Genomic DNA, 16,761 nt, shown 5'->3' on the forward strand with positions numbered 1-16,761 from the left:
GTAATTACGCACATTGCTTACTTAATATTTAGTCATTAGACCAAATGAAAACAATCCTGCCCCGTGCTGATCAGGATGGATTATCGTGTATAATGAGTCGAGATGGTTCAGTGGCCTGAGAGCAAGAGGAGACGGGGGAGATTGAGTGTGATCGGTCAGTTTGTCCGACAGAGTTGAGTCGCCGCGTGTTTATCTTTATTCCGGAGGTTTTGAGCCGAGAGCGAGCTCCTGTGTAACGCGAGTCACTTCTTTCTCCCGATTCTTTTCGCAGGAAGGAACTCGTAAGACAATATTGTGTATAGTGTTTCTTGTGTGTTTCTGTTGATCCTGCCTCGGCTCCTCACTCTCGCACCTTGAAATGCTTATTGACGTTATTTGGAAGAACTGGAGCCAGAAGTTCAGACCCAGTAAAGTTGTTTAGGAATCCTGTGACACTGTTCTGACACTCCTGGCTCCCATTGAAAGATTTTCGAAGTGTGAAAGGTGGACTGGCTCTTATCCACTAGATTCCTTCCGGTCCTCAGAGCTCACTCTCTCCTGACAAGAAGTCCCAGCTTCCTCAGAAATTTTTCCAAGGTTGTGTGTGTTTTAGACGACCGAGGAGGAGGAGGAGGAGGAGGAGGAGGGAGGCCTGAAGCGGCTGTTTGTCAGAGTGTGTTGATGTTGTTAGATTCATTGTTTCCTGTGTTGGTCAGACACTGGGTTTGTGTTGGCGTTGTGGCTGTTATTCTGGCTGTAGCACACTCCTCTCATCCGCTTTCCCCTCTCTGCTTCTCATTACAATGAATAAACACAGGGCCAGTATTGGACCGGACAACTTCTGAAGAAACAGGAGTGTGTGTTTGTGAGTTGTACTCTGTGGATTTGAAGCAGTGGACCATGACTCTCTCTACGTGTGTGTGTTTAAGGGTGCAGGCAATTATGTGTGGCATTGAAATCGAGTGTGAGTTGTTATTGTGTAAGTAATGGAAAGATCTAAATTGAACAAATTCTTGAAACTAGACAGTTGGAAGCCGAGCACATCCAACAGTTGGAACCACTTACCGACCGATGCCTGGTCCAGCGATCTCTTAAGATCACTTCGACTCACGCTGTGTGACACGACGCTAATAAACTGGCGTACGATGTGTGTACACGGTGCAATAATGACGCCAAGTGAACGGCAGGCTCAGAAGCTAACACACTCTGACACTGAGATGTCATTCTAAATCTGTCAGTCAGAAAAAGATCCCACTTTGGTCACATGACCGTGGCAATGGCCTCTGTAAACCTCGATGTACTATCACCACGTTTTAGGAGCCTGACAACAACTGAGTGATGTACACTGCACACAGTTTTTTATAATCAGATTAAACACCCTTCTGTTGATGGGGAGCAGAGACTTGCATAAAACCTAATTTCACCTACTTAGCGCTTTGTGTATGTATACACTTACACTGCCACTTTATTAGATACACTTAATCTGCTTGTCAACGCAAATATATCATCAGCCAATCACGTGGTCAAGATGAGTGGAAGTTCAAACTGAGCATCAGAACGATGAAGAGTGTTTCAGAAACTGGTGGTTTGAAGAGAGTGGTCCAGTCAATCAACCACTCATTACAAATATAATATCCAGAAGACCATTTCTGGATATAGACGTGCTAAAGCAGCAGACCACATCACTTCTATCACTCCTGATCTCTCTGTACCTAATAAAATGGCCAGTGAGTGTATACTCAGTATACAGCAGCCCATACATTATATTTGGCATGAGTTTTACACACTGAGCAATCCAATTTACTATCACCCCCAATCACCAGCTGTGTGATGGAGGTACTTACACAAGATTATACTGTTGCAGCTGTCGGCACAAGAGGTCACGATGACAGACAAACACAGTTCTGTTTGTGGTGTGAAGGTTCAAGCGCGTTTGTTTGTTTGTCTGTCTGTCATTGGCAGGCTTCCCTCGTGGGGATTGATTTTTTTAGACTCAAGACCAGTCAATTGTCCAGTCAGGAGTCAAGGAGTCAAGATATTATGTAGCCATTTCAGGAAAAGATGATTTTTTTACACAAACTAGTCTATTTCTAGACCTGTAGTCCTCTTTGGGACTTTTAATTGGTCTTAATGAGACAGGAGAACGGTTAACATATAGGGATAAGATTTTGGTGACGTTGTAAGTCATTGCAGTACCCTATAAAGAATAGCTGTGCAAACCCGTGTGTGTGTGTGTGTGTGTGTGCTGAACACACCTGTCAATCCCCTCACATGATCTGCTGCGTCTCTGCCAGACACGCTCAGAAATGTGATATAGCCTCCACAATGTGTATGGTGCACTCTTGCTCCCTTCCTCTTTCACTTTCTCTCTGCCTTTCTCCCGTTACTCTGTCGCCTTTCTCTCTCTCTCTCTCTCTCCCCCCTCCACTCCTCCTCCCTCTGTGCCTCTCTCACCATTTTCATTTCTTTTTGATACTAGTTAGCTGTCAGCATCTGGAGACTGTCTCGTCCCGAGACTGTCCTCGGAGTAGATTTGTATTTCATATTCTCTGTGGGGACAGTATGGATCCCTATGTATGTAAACACACACAAACAGTGCACTCCCTCAAATGTCCCTTGACAGTCATGGCTGAAGGATGTTGGCAACAGGTGTGCAGTTGGGATGCTATTCTGACAGTGCTGGCAGATGCACTCGCAGCACACACACACACACACACACACACAAACAAACTGGAGGGAACTGTGGAAAAATAAATAAATAAATATATAAATAAATAAGCTAAGATACTGTGTGAGAGCTGGTGACAGGAAGACGGTCTCGCAGGGCGGAGAGTGTTCCACCGCAGCTAATTAACCCCAGGAAATAATTGCTACAATATGCAAATGCCGGTGCAGATAATTCACTACACTGCCATTGCCAGGTAGTCAGTCACTCTGTCGCCTGCCTCTGAGGGTGCAGGGTAAAGAAAGATAGTGTCCTGGTGTGAGGGCTGTTTGTGTGTGAGGTTGGGTTAATGCGATCGGGAGTGCGAGGGGACATATTTGCCACAATGAAGACATCAACTGTGTGAAATGTTTCCTTAAGTCGAGAGTATTATTCATCGTGTACAATGAATAAGAAATACCTTTGTTTTACTTTTATGGGGGAAGCACACGTGCTGATTGGATTGGGGCTGATGACGCTTGTTGCCCGGAAGCGTAAGAGTTTGTTGCGTTGTGTGACGAAGTATATGTATATATATATATATATATATATATATATATATATATATATATATATATATATATATGTGTGTGTATATGTATATATATATATATATATATATATATATATAAACATCTTATTACATCTTATATATATACTGTATATATAAGATGTAATTTTACAACACATTGTTTTCTCTTTGGCTTGTAGCTCAGTTTGAGATGTTGGCTTTTACTATTTTTTTATTGTGTTTTATTTTACATTTTTATTGTGTCCAGCACTTGTCAACTGTGTTGTCTTTAAAGTGCTTTGTAAATAAAGTTAGATTGGAAGTGCAGCAGGTACGAAACATACAGAACCACGGCGCGCGATCCGTCGCACCGATCGCTGTTTTTTCTGTGACGTAAAAAAGCTCAACAGGAAGCTGATTCAGTGGCACGAGCTTATGGAGAGATACAGCGCCACCTATGGAGGCGGAGTCTAGCGTAAACGGTCAATACATCGAAATTTTGCTCCGTGTGTATACTCTAGCCTGACTGTCTGCCACACAGTTACAATTTCAAGGTTGTATCGTATCGGACACGAAAAATAAGATACAAACTGATTTGGAAGTTTACACACGTGCAGGAAAAGTGTTTTTGTACAGTAGCCTTAGCCTTTCCTTACGTCTCCATAGCGGACATTGTCACTAAAGAGTGGGTGGATAAGTGGACAAAACAGAGACGCAGTGTGAAGAGAAACTAGAGGAATCAGCAGAGGAGAAAATAGAAGCTAGGTGAGAGGAAGAGGGACGAGGGAGGCTAATGAAATGGACTTCACAGATGAAGGGTGACACGGCGGAGGAGAGAGGAGGGGAGACTTCAAAGGACTTTGATGCCACAGCCTTTCAAACGGACAACTCTGCTCCAGCGGCCTGCCCCTCCGCACGCACACACAAGATAACACACACACACACACACACACACACGTCCGTGCACAGCACTGATGGCAGAAGGGCAGGGCAGAGCAGAGTTGCTTGCTCTTGCATCACGCTGTGTGTGAATGGAAGTGGGTTCTGACACTCCAACCCCCACATGCTAATCTAGCAGTAAACACAAACACTCTGACAGGTTAATTTACCTCAAGACAAACACAGCAACAAAAACACACATCAGCACATCATCAGACAGTACAAGCACACACACACACACACACACACACACACACACAAGTGAAAATCTCATCAAATCACAAGCTGCCTCACTTTCTTCTCAAAGTAAACACCACCATTTCTTTTTAAGTGCATATGTGTGTCCTGAATGTTGAGGTAATTATCTTCCTGTAATAATATACTGTATCACTTTGTAAAATACAAACAAATCCGCAAAGAGAAAGAGAGTTCTTTTAGACATCCTCCTCTGTCCTTTACCTCATATCACTAATTATTTGTTTTGGCATCACACGGAAGAGTTGGACACTCAATTATCAGATGAGGTTACATTATCTCCATAGTCCGTTAGTGTGTTTGTTCTCTCACTTTCCTTCTTCTTTTTTTTTTTTTCATATGTACATATCTATGCTAATTAAGAGAATAGTGTGTGCTTGTGGGTGTTTATATACCGCACATCACATCACACATCACAGTGTGTGCTTTCTTTGGCACAGTATGCTGGGATACAGGTGTTTTTCTCGTGTGTAGTTTAACTTCTTGTGGCGATGTATTGTTGAACCGTGCAGATCGATAGGAAATCAAAGACTAAAATCAATGTCACAAGTTCATTAACGGATCCCTGTTCCTTGTCTGTACTTTGACTATTGTTCTCCCTGGTCCTGGACAAGCGCTGACATGTCTGCTTAATTAAACACATCTAGTTCTGTGTGTGTGTGTGTGTGTGTTTGTGTATGCAGATAAGAATGAGGACACATGTTGTATTTCTTTGTGATTGTGAACACCTGTGTGTGTGTGTGTGTGTTTTGTATGTGCGTGTGTACATGTGTTTTCCCTTTGACCTTCCCCTAGTGTCGTCCCATTATGCCTCTACTGGTATAGATGGATCATCGATTCAGCAACGGGGTACAAATTAAGATTTAAACGTTACGTCTCCGGAGTTATTGAGTTTTACATTTAGGGCATTTGCAATATGCAAGACTTATTGATCTGCTGGAGTGTGGCTCTTTATAGAAATCACCTCAGGCCACCAGCACTTTTTTTTTGTTTCTTTTTTATACTTCTCTTTTGGGAACCAGTTTTGACGCCGTAGCTTTAAATTTCTCGGAGTCTGACATCTGTATTGACGTTGAAGTCTGAATGGCCGGGACGTTTTAAGTGTTTCTTAATTGCGCAGCCGAGTTTTTTGACAGAGTTCAAGCTCATGAGGGCTTTACCCCACTTACCCCACTTATTTTGACTTTTTTGTGTGTGTGTGTGTGTGTGTTGCAGGAAAATGCCTCCTCCGAGGAACACGTGCTATACGTGTGGGACAACTTTGTGTCCAGAGCCGCAGCCAAGAATGTCTTCATCATGGCCCACAGCTACGGAGGGCTGTCTTTCGTTGAGCTGGTGAGTGTTTTATTTTTCCACCTACCTCCTACTGACATAAAGACACACGGATGCACACAATACCATCCTGTCAGCACAGCAATCACACTCACACATGGTCACAGTGGAAAATCTGCATATTCCATCCCCTGTACGGGCTAAAAGTCTGCACACACACACACACACACACACATGCACACGTTACGCACAGATATGTGTGTAGAAACACGCAAAGCAGCGCGAGTGTCGGTCACCTCAGGGAGACGGGTCGTGGAACATGGTGGAACAATTAAAAACAAATAGCATTTTGTTTCCTTGAAAAAGTCTCGCTTCTGTAAACAATCTGGTTCATCCTTGTCCTTGGGCGCTATCCACCTCCTCTACACATCAAAAACACACGGATTAAAGCAAAAGAAAGAAAGAAAGAAAGAAGAGGGAATGGAAAATGCTGGATAGCTAAATCTAGGGATGGCGAATACAACAACAACAGTGTTACTGTTAAACCAGATCTCGCCGCCTAAAGAGAAGACAGAAGATAGTTTGAACAATGGTGGGAGGGGGAGCAGATTTAAAAGAATTAATGGTTCACAGGGGAGGGTGAAAATAAAAGTTTTGGCCGCAGCCTCTTGGCTTTATAACTGCACCCCCGGGCTAAACGGGTCTACAGTGTGTCTTTCGCAGGTTATATGGCGGCTCCTATAAGCTTAATGTTTGATTTTCTACCGTTTGCTTTACCGCGGGCGTCCACCTGGGACCCTGCATCACATTATTGATCATCACTTTCTCTTTTGTTAGTGTCTTAATTAATAGAGTTACTTAATAATAAAGTGTGCAGATAGCCGATACCATCACGGTGAGTTATTCTTACGTGTTTGGTGAAGCAGTAAGGAGCGATGTTTGATGTCGTACCCCGCTAGTTTGCTTAAGTTATCCTCTAGTCAGCGACTGCTCAAGAAGTGACTTGAATGATTCATTTCCATCCACTTAGAAATGTTAAAAATGACCAGTTCACTTCCGAGAAGACGGCGCGGTGTGTGGTTCACCCGCTGCCGGCGGCTTCTGTTAGAAACAATCACAGCAACAGCAGCAGCAGCAGTAATCGAGATCGCTGTTGGACAAGATTTTACGAGAAAAATGGAAAAACCTGCAAGTAGCACTTTTAGAAATAGCACTTTTATTTACATTACATGTACAGGATATGATGTGTTATCCCTCTTTAATCTGACCTTTAAATAAACAGTCTGGGGACCCGTGTATAACAGGTGTCACCACACTCAATGCCCCCTCTCATTCACAATATGTCTCTTGTGATTGGCTGGGATCAATAATAATAATAATAATAATAATAATAACTTATAGAGCACCTTTAAAGAAAAGATCACAAAGTGCTTTAATGAAAGTCAAACACGACGACAGACGAGTAAGAAGGTCACTGGTCGGGATTCGGCTTCGATCGTGGAGTTTGCATGTGGGTGTTCTGCAGCTACTTCAGTTTCCTCCCACTTTTCCAAAACATACAGAGTAACTTTACTCTGAGAGCTTTGATTTGAGAGCTTGGTTACATGACCAGTGCTGGTTTCTCGATCTGACGGATTTACTGATACATCTTTTATTATTAAGGACATACCTCTCCTCTTTTCTTGGGAGGAGGAGAGAGGCAACAGAGTGAGGATGTGGCAAGTGGGGGATTAAAGGTGGGCACTTGTCCCAGCGGTGTTTTCAGGAATATGCTATTTTCTCTCTTTTTTTTTTCCTTTCGTCACCTACTCTTTTTTTTTTTGTTTAGTATTTTGTAATTTTAATTTGGCTGCTAAATATTCATGCAGTGTTTTGTCCATGACAGCTTCACAATCTCCTGGGCTTTCTCACAGTGTGACGAAGAAGACGAGCTATTCTCTCTGTTTGTATCTCTCTGTCTCTCTGTGTTTCCTTCAGTCAGAGGGCTTTGTACGCGCGTGTATGGGTGCGTGTGTGTGTGTGTTTGTATGTGTTTAGAGGCCTCGACTGAGGCTCTAACTGCAGTCTTTTATGTGATATCCCTGTCATGTGAGAACCCTCTTAAAAAACACGCAGACAGTATGTGCATATATAGCAGATTCACGGTATATGGTGAAGATAACATCAAAACAAAGACTTGAAAGACCCTCGTGTTCGCTTTTCACTTACAGGGTGTTTCGGATGTGCCATTGTCACGTTTCCCCTGGAGGCCGCTCCAGCGTCTGTTGTCTATCAGTGTTGAAACTCCTTCACCTCTTTCAATATAACACAGAAAACTCAACCACATAAGTGTATTCATTAGTAACCTTCAGTTGCCTTTATCTGCAAACTTGCTAAAAGAGTTTTTTCTTTGTATATATGATTTTCTGTTTTCGGTGCATTGTCCATGCAGAGTATTCTACTAGGCCACTGGTCGCCCACGCTGTGCCTGCGGGCACCTGGTCGCCCACAGGCAGCCACTAAGGTGCCCGCAGCACAGTTCTAATAATAGCAAGAGTCACCAGTGGAACTCACTGACGAAATCTAGCCCTTTAACAACCTCAGTCCACCCCCCTTCATCATTTATATATAATGTAAAAAAGAAATAATGTCACTGATTGTGAATGAGTTCCCTGACAGAAGTGATGTAGATCTCAGTTTCCGGGCAGGTTTTTTATCCAGCGCTCTCACAGGTCTGTGGACGTGATGCTGTTTGTTAATAAAAACCAGTAGGGAGACGCTGCTGAGCAGTGGAAGTGGACCTGTTAATAAGTGTTAATTACTGTGATCAGTCGCCCAACATGTTTTCAGTTTAGCCTCCTGGGCATCACCTGAAAGTTTTTCTCACCTCGCTTCATCAGTGACGAGTTAGACAGCGGGTCATAGTTATTGTTTTAGTCCGTGTACAACTAGACCTTTCTAAAATACAAGTAAACGTGTCAGTCCATCTGTAATTGTTCTTAATTTGGACTTTAAGTTGCACTAACACACCCCTGTTTAATTGATTGGGAGTTGAGCTTCTGCTACATATGAGTTGGACTCACGCTGGCCTGAGTGCAGGTCAGTATTCCAGTTGAGTGGCATCAAAACGCAATGAATGATGGAGAGAAAGAGATGACAGAGAGAACGTTCTCATATTCTGCTGCTGTTTACACATTGATCTTTGATTGCAGGACTTGTTCCTACTGTCAGTTCCATCCGTCTGCACTGACTCTGAACAATCTGGTGTCATTGGACACAAATGAATTGGAGGCGGAAACATATGTATTTTATTGAGTAATTGTGGATTTTCTCTGTATATTTTAAGTAATTTATGTTATTGTATTTTTATTTATTTTATTTGTGTATGCTTTCATGGTTGCATCTCTGCCCCGACCTTTGCCAGGACCATCTATCAGAAGAGATGTTTCATCTCAACGAGTTTTTTTAATCCTTGTTAAATAAAGGTTATAGTAATTATTATAATAATAATAATAATAACAGTAATATATAAAACAACTAAATGGAACATATCAGTCTCTGCAGTCTCATGCTCTGCTCTATAGGTTGTTTGGTATTTTATCCAAATGCACTCAAACCACATATACTGTACATACTGTATGTGATGTCATGTAAAGTGGCAAATAAACATTTCTTCCTGTATTTTGCTCTCCCTCACACATACTGTAAGCACACACACACACATTCATACACACACCATCTACTTAATTGAGGAGAAAGTGGTCCGGCGGGACGGGATGGGAGGTGTGTGCGCATGAGCAGGCGAGAGCAGTTTGGAGCCTTGCGGGATGAACCGTTTGACACATGAGAAGACCCAGAGAAAACAAGCTGTCTGTGGGTTAATTACTGCTCCCCTTTGCAGTTAATAAATACATTTCTGATCAAGCACATCAAAAAGGCCCGCCATTAATTTCCCCTGCTCCCTCCCCTTGCTCCGGAGCATGTTAGCCCCTGTTTGGAGTGCTCAAGTGTTACATTGCAATTTGATTTCTTTTAAAACACTTTACTGTGTGTACGGACTAATTATAGATACATCAAAGGGTGTCTAACTGCCTCTGAATGAGAGCGCGAGGGAGAAGGGCAAGCTTGTGCTGCAGGGGGAAAGGCTCGTTCTATGCTTCACCCCCCCACCTTTATTTTTCACCCTTTTTCACCCAGAATCCACGCATCCATCTCAGTTCACTGTTCTGTACTCCTGTCCTTCACTCTGTCTCTTCTTTATAGAGTGTGTAGTCCCTTCTGACACGTGTTTTCATGCTTGGCCAGCGTGTTCTTCCCCGCCGCTGCTCCTCCTCACGCTCCCTCAGCTGTATACTTTTAAAAGGGATATTTCACTGATAGCACGTCTGCCAGTCGCGACACAAGACCCGAAAAATCCCACTTAACTAAAAGACTCACCTGTAAATTTTGCTTAAAGAGACAGGTTTGAACGTCTATCGCCCCCGTGGCCGTTTTCAGCCATAGTCCAGCTGTGTGCAGCCGTCTCACTTCAGACTAGTGATATACTGTAGTATGTAGCTGTTGTGCTCCCACTGTGTGCAGCGTGGGGATGTCTCCACAGACACAGGCATTATGTGAACTCATTTGATAATGTTTCAGTGTGTGTTTGTTGTCGTTTAAGAGTTATGTTGCTGCTTTTCCTGGACTTCACCCTTTCACTCACCCATTCCAAAGTCCATAGAGAAAATTGCCGTTTTTGATGTCACTTACCCCGAAGTCACAAGATATCACACTCGAAATAACAAGAACTCCTCTGTGCCTCACGTTATACTGTCTTCACCTGTGGACATACAAGCTCTAAGTTGTAGTGTTGTAGCACTTATTAACAGGTAAAATTGTATGAAATAATGAAGCCCCTGCTATCCATCCTTAACTTCTATATTGATTTTATTTTTTTAAATAAATTCCATTAGTTTCAACGGACCTTTAAGGAAATGCTATTGTCCTTGAGTGCTGCATTGCCACACAAGTGAGACTAAAATAATAGAACCATACAGAATTAGGGCCCTCAATCAATCAATCAATCAATCAATCAAATCAAACTTTATTTATATAGAAGGCAATGTAACTCAAAGTGCTTCAGTATAATCACAGAAAGCAACAAAACCCTCACCCCCCCACCCACTGGTATTACGTGTTAAAAACAGAAAAGAAGACAAAAAGAAGTGAAGAAGTGAGGAAACACTGAGACTAAAATACTAATGGGTGATTTAAACAGGAGGTAAAAGAGAATGAAAAAGAAACATAAATAGTAACAGATAAAGTGTAATGAAAAAGACAAGCAAATAAGTAAGTAAATAAAGAATTAAATGAGGTACTGTGAGGAACACATGATAAACAAAGAGGTGCAGTAACATAGAAAATTTCAAATTTGGTTAAAGTACACTAACCGGTAGAATAAAATCATTTGCGTCAGACATTTTCCTTCCTTTTCATGAGCAGAAGTGAGGGCTGGTTGAGCTGGTTGAGGGGAGGTGAACGTATACGTGGTGGTTATGTTGAGGACAGGTTGTCTAACCCGCGCTAACCTTCTCACTCAGCGAGTGAATAAGGAGCGCCGTTATTGGACAGGACAGAGGGCAGCGTTATATAAGGTCTTATGTAAGAATGCATCTGTCTCCCAGTACACAAACGTGTGGGTGCCGAGCAGCCAGCTGCCAAAACAGCCCTTGAAAAACATTATTACAGATTTGAAGTGCCCTCTATGTATACGCCACATACAAACAGTATAGAGCATGCTTTCAAATGATCTGTCTGTGCACTTTCTGGATTGTGCCATCTGTTTCAATCTATAACAAATAGATTCTCTCAGCCGTCCTTGGTTTTAATGTGTGTGTGTGTATGTGTGTGTGTGTGTTGTGGATAAGCATCAGATGTGGGAAGACATGCTTGAGGTGAGACAGACAGATACGGAGGATTTCTTCACTCCTTGTGGACTTCATCGCTACTGGTGTGTGTGTGTGTGGAGGATGAAACACTGCTGGGTGAAACAGAATGAGTCAGAGAAGTTTGTTTTACATCGTTGAGACTTAAGAAGTGATTAAATTCTAGAGATTTTTTTTTTATTTCATGGCTGATACCAATAACGATACTGATACTCTTTGATGATTCTTTAGGGCGACATTGGTGCCAACTACGCCCTCTCTGCAGTCTCTGACCATTTGCCCGTGCAACACGGCACCGACCACACGGAGCTGCATGTGCAAACATCAAGTGCACATCCTTTTACAAGTATCTTTCTGGAAAACCACCAGAAATGTACATTTGTTGTGTGCATTTGGTGTAAAACAATACTTTTCTTTCTTAAGCAAGACAAAATTGGCTGGAGGTTGTTTGAGGTTTTCCGTCTCGTCGGAAGTGAGCAGTTTCCACGCTGCTGCCGGTGTTTGTGCTTTGGAAGACGTAACAAATGGGTCTTTTGAATGGCAGACACAACGGGTATTGATCTTCTCATTGCATTGTGAAGTCTGGAGTGGTTCAAAACTATTGTCAATGCTGCCTAAGTGGAAAATGATTTGTTTATGTCAAGACAGACAGCAAACAACATGGCACTAATAAAGCAAAAAAGGTTGGAATATGACTAAAAACACAAATAAGTAATAAATATGAACTCTATCATCACCCCTGCAAGTCCAACAGGCCACATACACACAACGTTACATTGTTTCTGTTCATGAAGACCAAACGGAGGCAGAATAGTAACATCAGCAACATCAAAAAACACCACCAAAAGTTATCCACTGAAGATTATTTCCCCCAAAAACTTTAAACTGTGTCAAACCAATTTCCATCAGCGTGTATCCGAAATGCTCTTAAAGCAGCACATCAACCTTCACCTGAGTTCGTCACCACACGAGCACTTTAATTTGTTGACAGAGTCGTCCCAGTGCAGTGAAAATGTCCGCACACGGGCTCAGAAGAAAAAACCCCCCCCTCGTCTAATGTTGTATCTGCCGCCTCCGAAAACTCCGAGCACTGGCCTGTCTGTTGCTTCTGGAGGGGGATGAAGAGAAGGTTTGTTTTCATCTCAAGGTTCTCCATAGCTAGCGGCAGCTTGCAAGTGATTCACCGAGAGTGCGGTTTCCTGTGTGAATGCGTGCATGTGCTTCCGTGTGTGTGTGTGTGTGTATATCTGGCCTGTCTGTATCTGCAAATGGGTGCACATGTGTTGTATGAGGCTGTTGCTTGAATGTGTGCGTGTGTGTCAACCTGGAAAAGCCTCAGTTGCTGTTTTCCATCATAATGGAACGGTAAATCCCTGGGTCAGGCTTGCATTCTGGCGGAGAGCAGCACCTTTACTTGGTAAAGCGTGGCGTTGTAGCGGTGCGGCGACATCCAACAGCTCTTTCTTTTCCTGCTCGGTTTGTGGCTGTTTGTCTCAACAAGACGTCAAACAGACTGCGGGCGTTTGCCTCGGTTTCCATGGGATATTCACACCAGTGGCGGTTGCTGGTTTCCCCTGGAAACAGGGGAAAGCTCATTTCAGGCCCAGTTATTTACACATAAGTTCTTACATAAATTCTGCAAACGATCAACTACTAGAACTAGGAAACGCGATAATTATATAAAACTGAAATGCAGACAGGACTGAGGCAGAAAAGGCTCCGTTGCTGTGTATCTTTCTGCAACACTGTCAATCAAAAAACTGGTTCCGACTTTCGGACAGTTCCACCAATCATCATGCAGGAGCCCAGCTGTCCTCCCACCGCTCCATTGACTCCCAGAGAAGCCGAGCTTCCATGGAAGTGACGTTTTTTTGCCGCATTTGTCCCAATCACCGTCGAGCGAGTGGTTTTAATGCGGAGGCTGCTACGGGAATACGAAAATCACGTAAGACGAGCTGTCATCCATGATAGACAGTCTAACGCCCGTCTATCCATACCATACCATTTTACCCTGGTACCAAAGAATAGATAGGTTGGAGATTGGTTATTTTGGTACCATTCCTCATGGAAAAGAATGACATACTATACTGTACCGAACCGAACCGTTCCACTCAGCGGAAACACGGCTAATGATCCTGAGCAGAACCAGCTTGTTGGAGAGCAGCTATTAGAGCCATGTTATAGGGAGGAGAGGAGGAGAGGTGATGATAAATGGCCGGGGCGCACTAGCAGAAATTAGTGGAGCCGTATGCAAAGCTGTGGCATTTTGTTTGATGTGAAACAAAAGGACCACCGTGACAAAAGTGCCTGCCAGCCTGCACAGCAGGGCAGCAGCCCTTAGGACGTACACCATCTCTACTGATGGTAGAGAGAGTGTGTGTGTGTATGTGGTAATGCATGCATATCATGCATGGGCCTGTTTTCTAGCCCTGTCTATATTGTGTATATTATCCCTCTCTGTGTTTTGTGCTCCACTCGTAATGACAGACAATGCCGAGCCCTTTGTACGCCAAGAAAAAGAGAAGAAAAAAAAAACCATGGCTTGTTCCTCAGTGCAGCTACAGCATATTTGCTCTATTAAGCAGCTGAAATATAGACGTCTAATTTCTTTGTGAATGAATAGGCATCTTAGAGAGCGGCTCTCCTCTTAACATAAGGATGTAAATTGAACTGTTTAAATGTCACAGCGAGCAGTGCTGATTTGATTTGAATTGATTTGCTTGTTTCTGGAAAGGAAAGAAAAAAAAAAGACTTTCTTTGCCAAACCTTAGCTGCGCTGGCTGCCACAGATAGACCAAGGTCTTTCTTTCCACCTCAACAACACATTGTGGGGCTTCTGAATTCTTCTATCTGCTGTGATTATGTACAAATGGCCTTCATTTGCCATCCATTTCAAAGCTGTAGTGCTGCATTGTGACTAGAGGCAGATGACGCAGACCAAATTACAGCGGGTTTGCTGCCTGAAAAGGATACTCGCACAATAGGCTTTGTGAAGTATTCCCTTCAATACGTCGCCATTATCCTCACCTTTGTTGGTGTTTCTCTCAATGTTTCAAGACCATCTTTGGTTTCTAGATTACATTTGTAGTGTTGAGGAAAAGTGGGGCGGGGGAATACTTTACTCTTCTGTGTCTCACACTATTCCGTCAGTATCTAGAGACATTGATTCTGTTTCTTTTTTTTTTGTTATTTTTACTATTAATGTCTTGTTTTATTCATAACATAAACGCAGTCTGTTGCCGTTCACGGTTCATTACTTTCTCAGAGAAGGTTGTGTGTATGTCTGTCCGTCCGTCTGTGAGCGACATAACGAGGAAGGACGAATTTTGATGAAATGTTCCGGGGGATGTTGGTCACAATGCGAGGAGGAAATTATTAGATTTTGTCGATAAAGACGGTTTTGATTTCAGGGATGTCTTTTAAACGTTTGTTAATCTGAGCAGCCCTGGCAGAGTTTGTGTGCTTCCTATGGTTTGAATTGTTTTATTTTTGTGATGTGCATATCCTTCTTATTCTCTCTTGAGGATAGAATAAAAATCATATTAATCTGTTTTTATTTGGCTGTATCTTTCATGACGCCGTCTCCGCCAAACGTGAGATGACCATAGAAGCTTTACACAATTCAATGAAGAACAAGCACCAACGTGTACAGCGTATACAGTTCTAAATGTTGTAAGAAACCCCTGAGTGGTGCAGCTTGGACACATCCTCAGTGATGAACCCGGGGACATTGGGTGTTTCGGGTCTCAGGTGATCAGACACCCGGGGGTGCGGTCCTTAGTGTGTGTCCACTACTGTTGTTTAAAAAGAACGGGTTCTATTTTCTATTTAATGACACTTTTATTCTATTCTGCTGACAAATCTCTGCACCGCGATGTTCTCGCTACGTCACGACGCCATCAAACGAGGTCCTCCTCTTACTGTTTTGCCTGAGATGTCCCCAATGGCAGAAATGATGTGCCGCACCTTTTAAGTTCAAGTTCTTTGATAATATTTCCCAAAAAATGTGAAGAGAAGAGAAGCAGCTTGGGCCCAAAAGGCAGGACAAACTTGGCGAGAATACAGAGTAAACCACATCTGTCCTGTGTCCCCACCCCCCTGTTTGCTGCTATAGCTATCTTTTCATCCTCGGAATTCTTCGTACATCACTCACCAGCAACAATGAAGCGTCTGGAGTTATTGATGAACAATAATGGTGTCTGTGATCCGTCTCTTGTTTAGTCTCTTTTGATAAAGGGAAAACATGCATTTCCCAAAGTTCCACCGCGCCTATACCGCCACCTCCTCACGACCACGGACACGAACTGTCATCATCCGACGTTTTTCCTCTCTTTCCCACTGAATGACTACTATATTGAATGAGTGGAGTGATGGAGGTTCTCCTGAAGGGCTGTTTGAACTGCGAAAGCGGTGGACTGTTGAGAGTCGCTCTCAGGGAAGTGATTCACCTTGTGTTCAGTGTTTTAACAGCTGCTTCCCCTGAACTTTTATGTGAAGTGCTACAGGTGACGGTTCATAGAAAGCATTCGCGATTCAATGCGAAACTTTTTTTGTTTTCATAATGAACTATTCGCGGGTTAGAAAGGTCAAGCGAGACATCACCAACAACCAAGGGCAAAATTAAGGCATTAAATTTATTTCTGTGTGTGTGTGAGAGGTAGGAGTGTGTGCCTCAGCGGCCCAGAGGCAGATATGGAGCTGTAGCTCTCACCTCGAGCTCTGACACTGGAGTGTTCAATAACGCTTCAGGATAACTTGCACCGTCGAAAACCCCATCTTTCTTTATATGCGTCTTAAGTCCATATATCTCTCTCCTCTCGGTGGTTGTGAGTCGTGCGCGTGCACAGCTGTCTGTCTGAGCAGCCCAGTGAGTCTTTCCCCTCGGCCGCTTCACTTTCCCGCGAAAGTGACAAGAAACGACGTCTTCGCCGCTACTCGCGCACGTAATTAAGTCACGCACCACTTCTAATTGGTCTCTTACCCGATTTTAAATGGATAACACATTTTTAGATTCCAGTGTATAAAGATACAAGGGAAAATGTCACTTGTTAATATTCAGTAGCTCGGCTCCTTTTGTCTGACCATTGATGGCTCTGAATGACCAAGCACGCTTTCACCAGGTCATCGCACTCCGTCGCCTTCCTTCCCTCAAAACACTCGGGCGTTGCCATGGTGACGTAATTGAAAATCATTACATC

At 43.2% G+C, this 16,761-nt stretch overlaps 1 protein-coding gene across 1 annotated transcript in view; it reads left to right on the forward strand.

Moving 5' to 3' along the window:
- Positions 1–16,761, forward strand: part of fam172a (family with sequence similarity 172 member A) — a 163,017-nt gene that overhangs the window by 74,072 nt on the left and 72,184 nt on the right. Inside the window, exon 8 of the mRNA XM_058636321.1 lies at positions 5,604–5,723. Within this exon, the coding sequence (XP_058492304.1) occupies positions 5,604–5,723 (120 nt within the window). The remainder of the gene's footprint in view (positions 1–5,603; positions 5,724–16,761) is intronic.

Source organism: Solea solea, chromosome 8, assembly GCF_958295425.1.
Source record: "Solea solea chromosome 8, fSolSol10.1, whole genome shotgun sequence".
NCBI lineage: Eukaryota > Metazoa > Chordata > Actinopteri > Pleuronectiformes > Soleidae > Solea > Solea solea.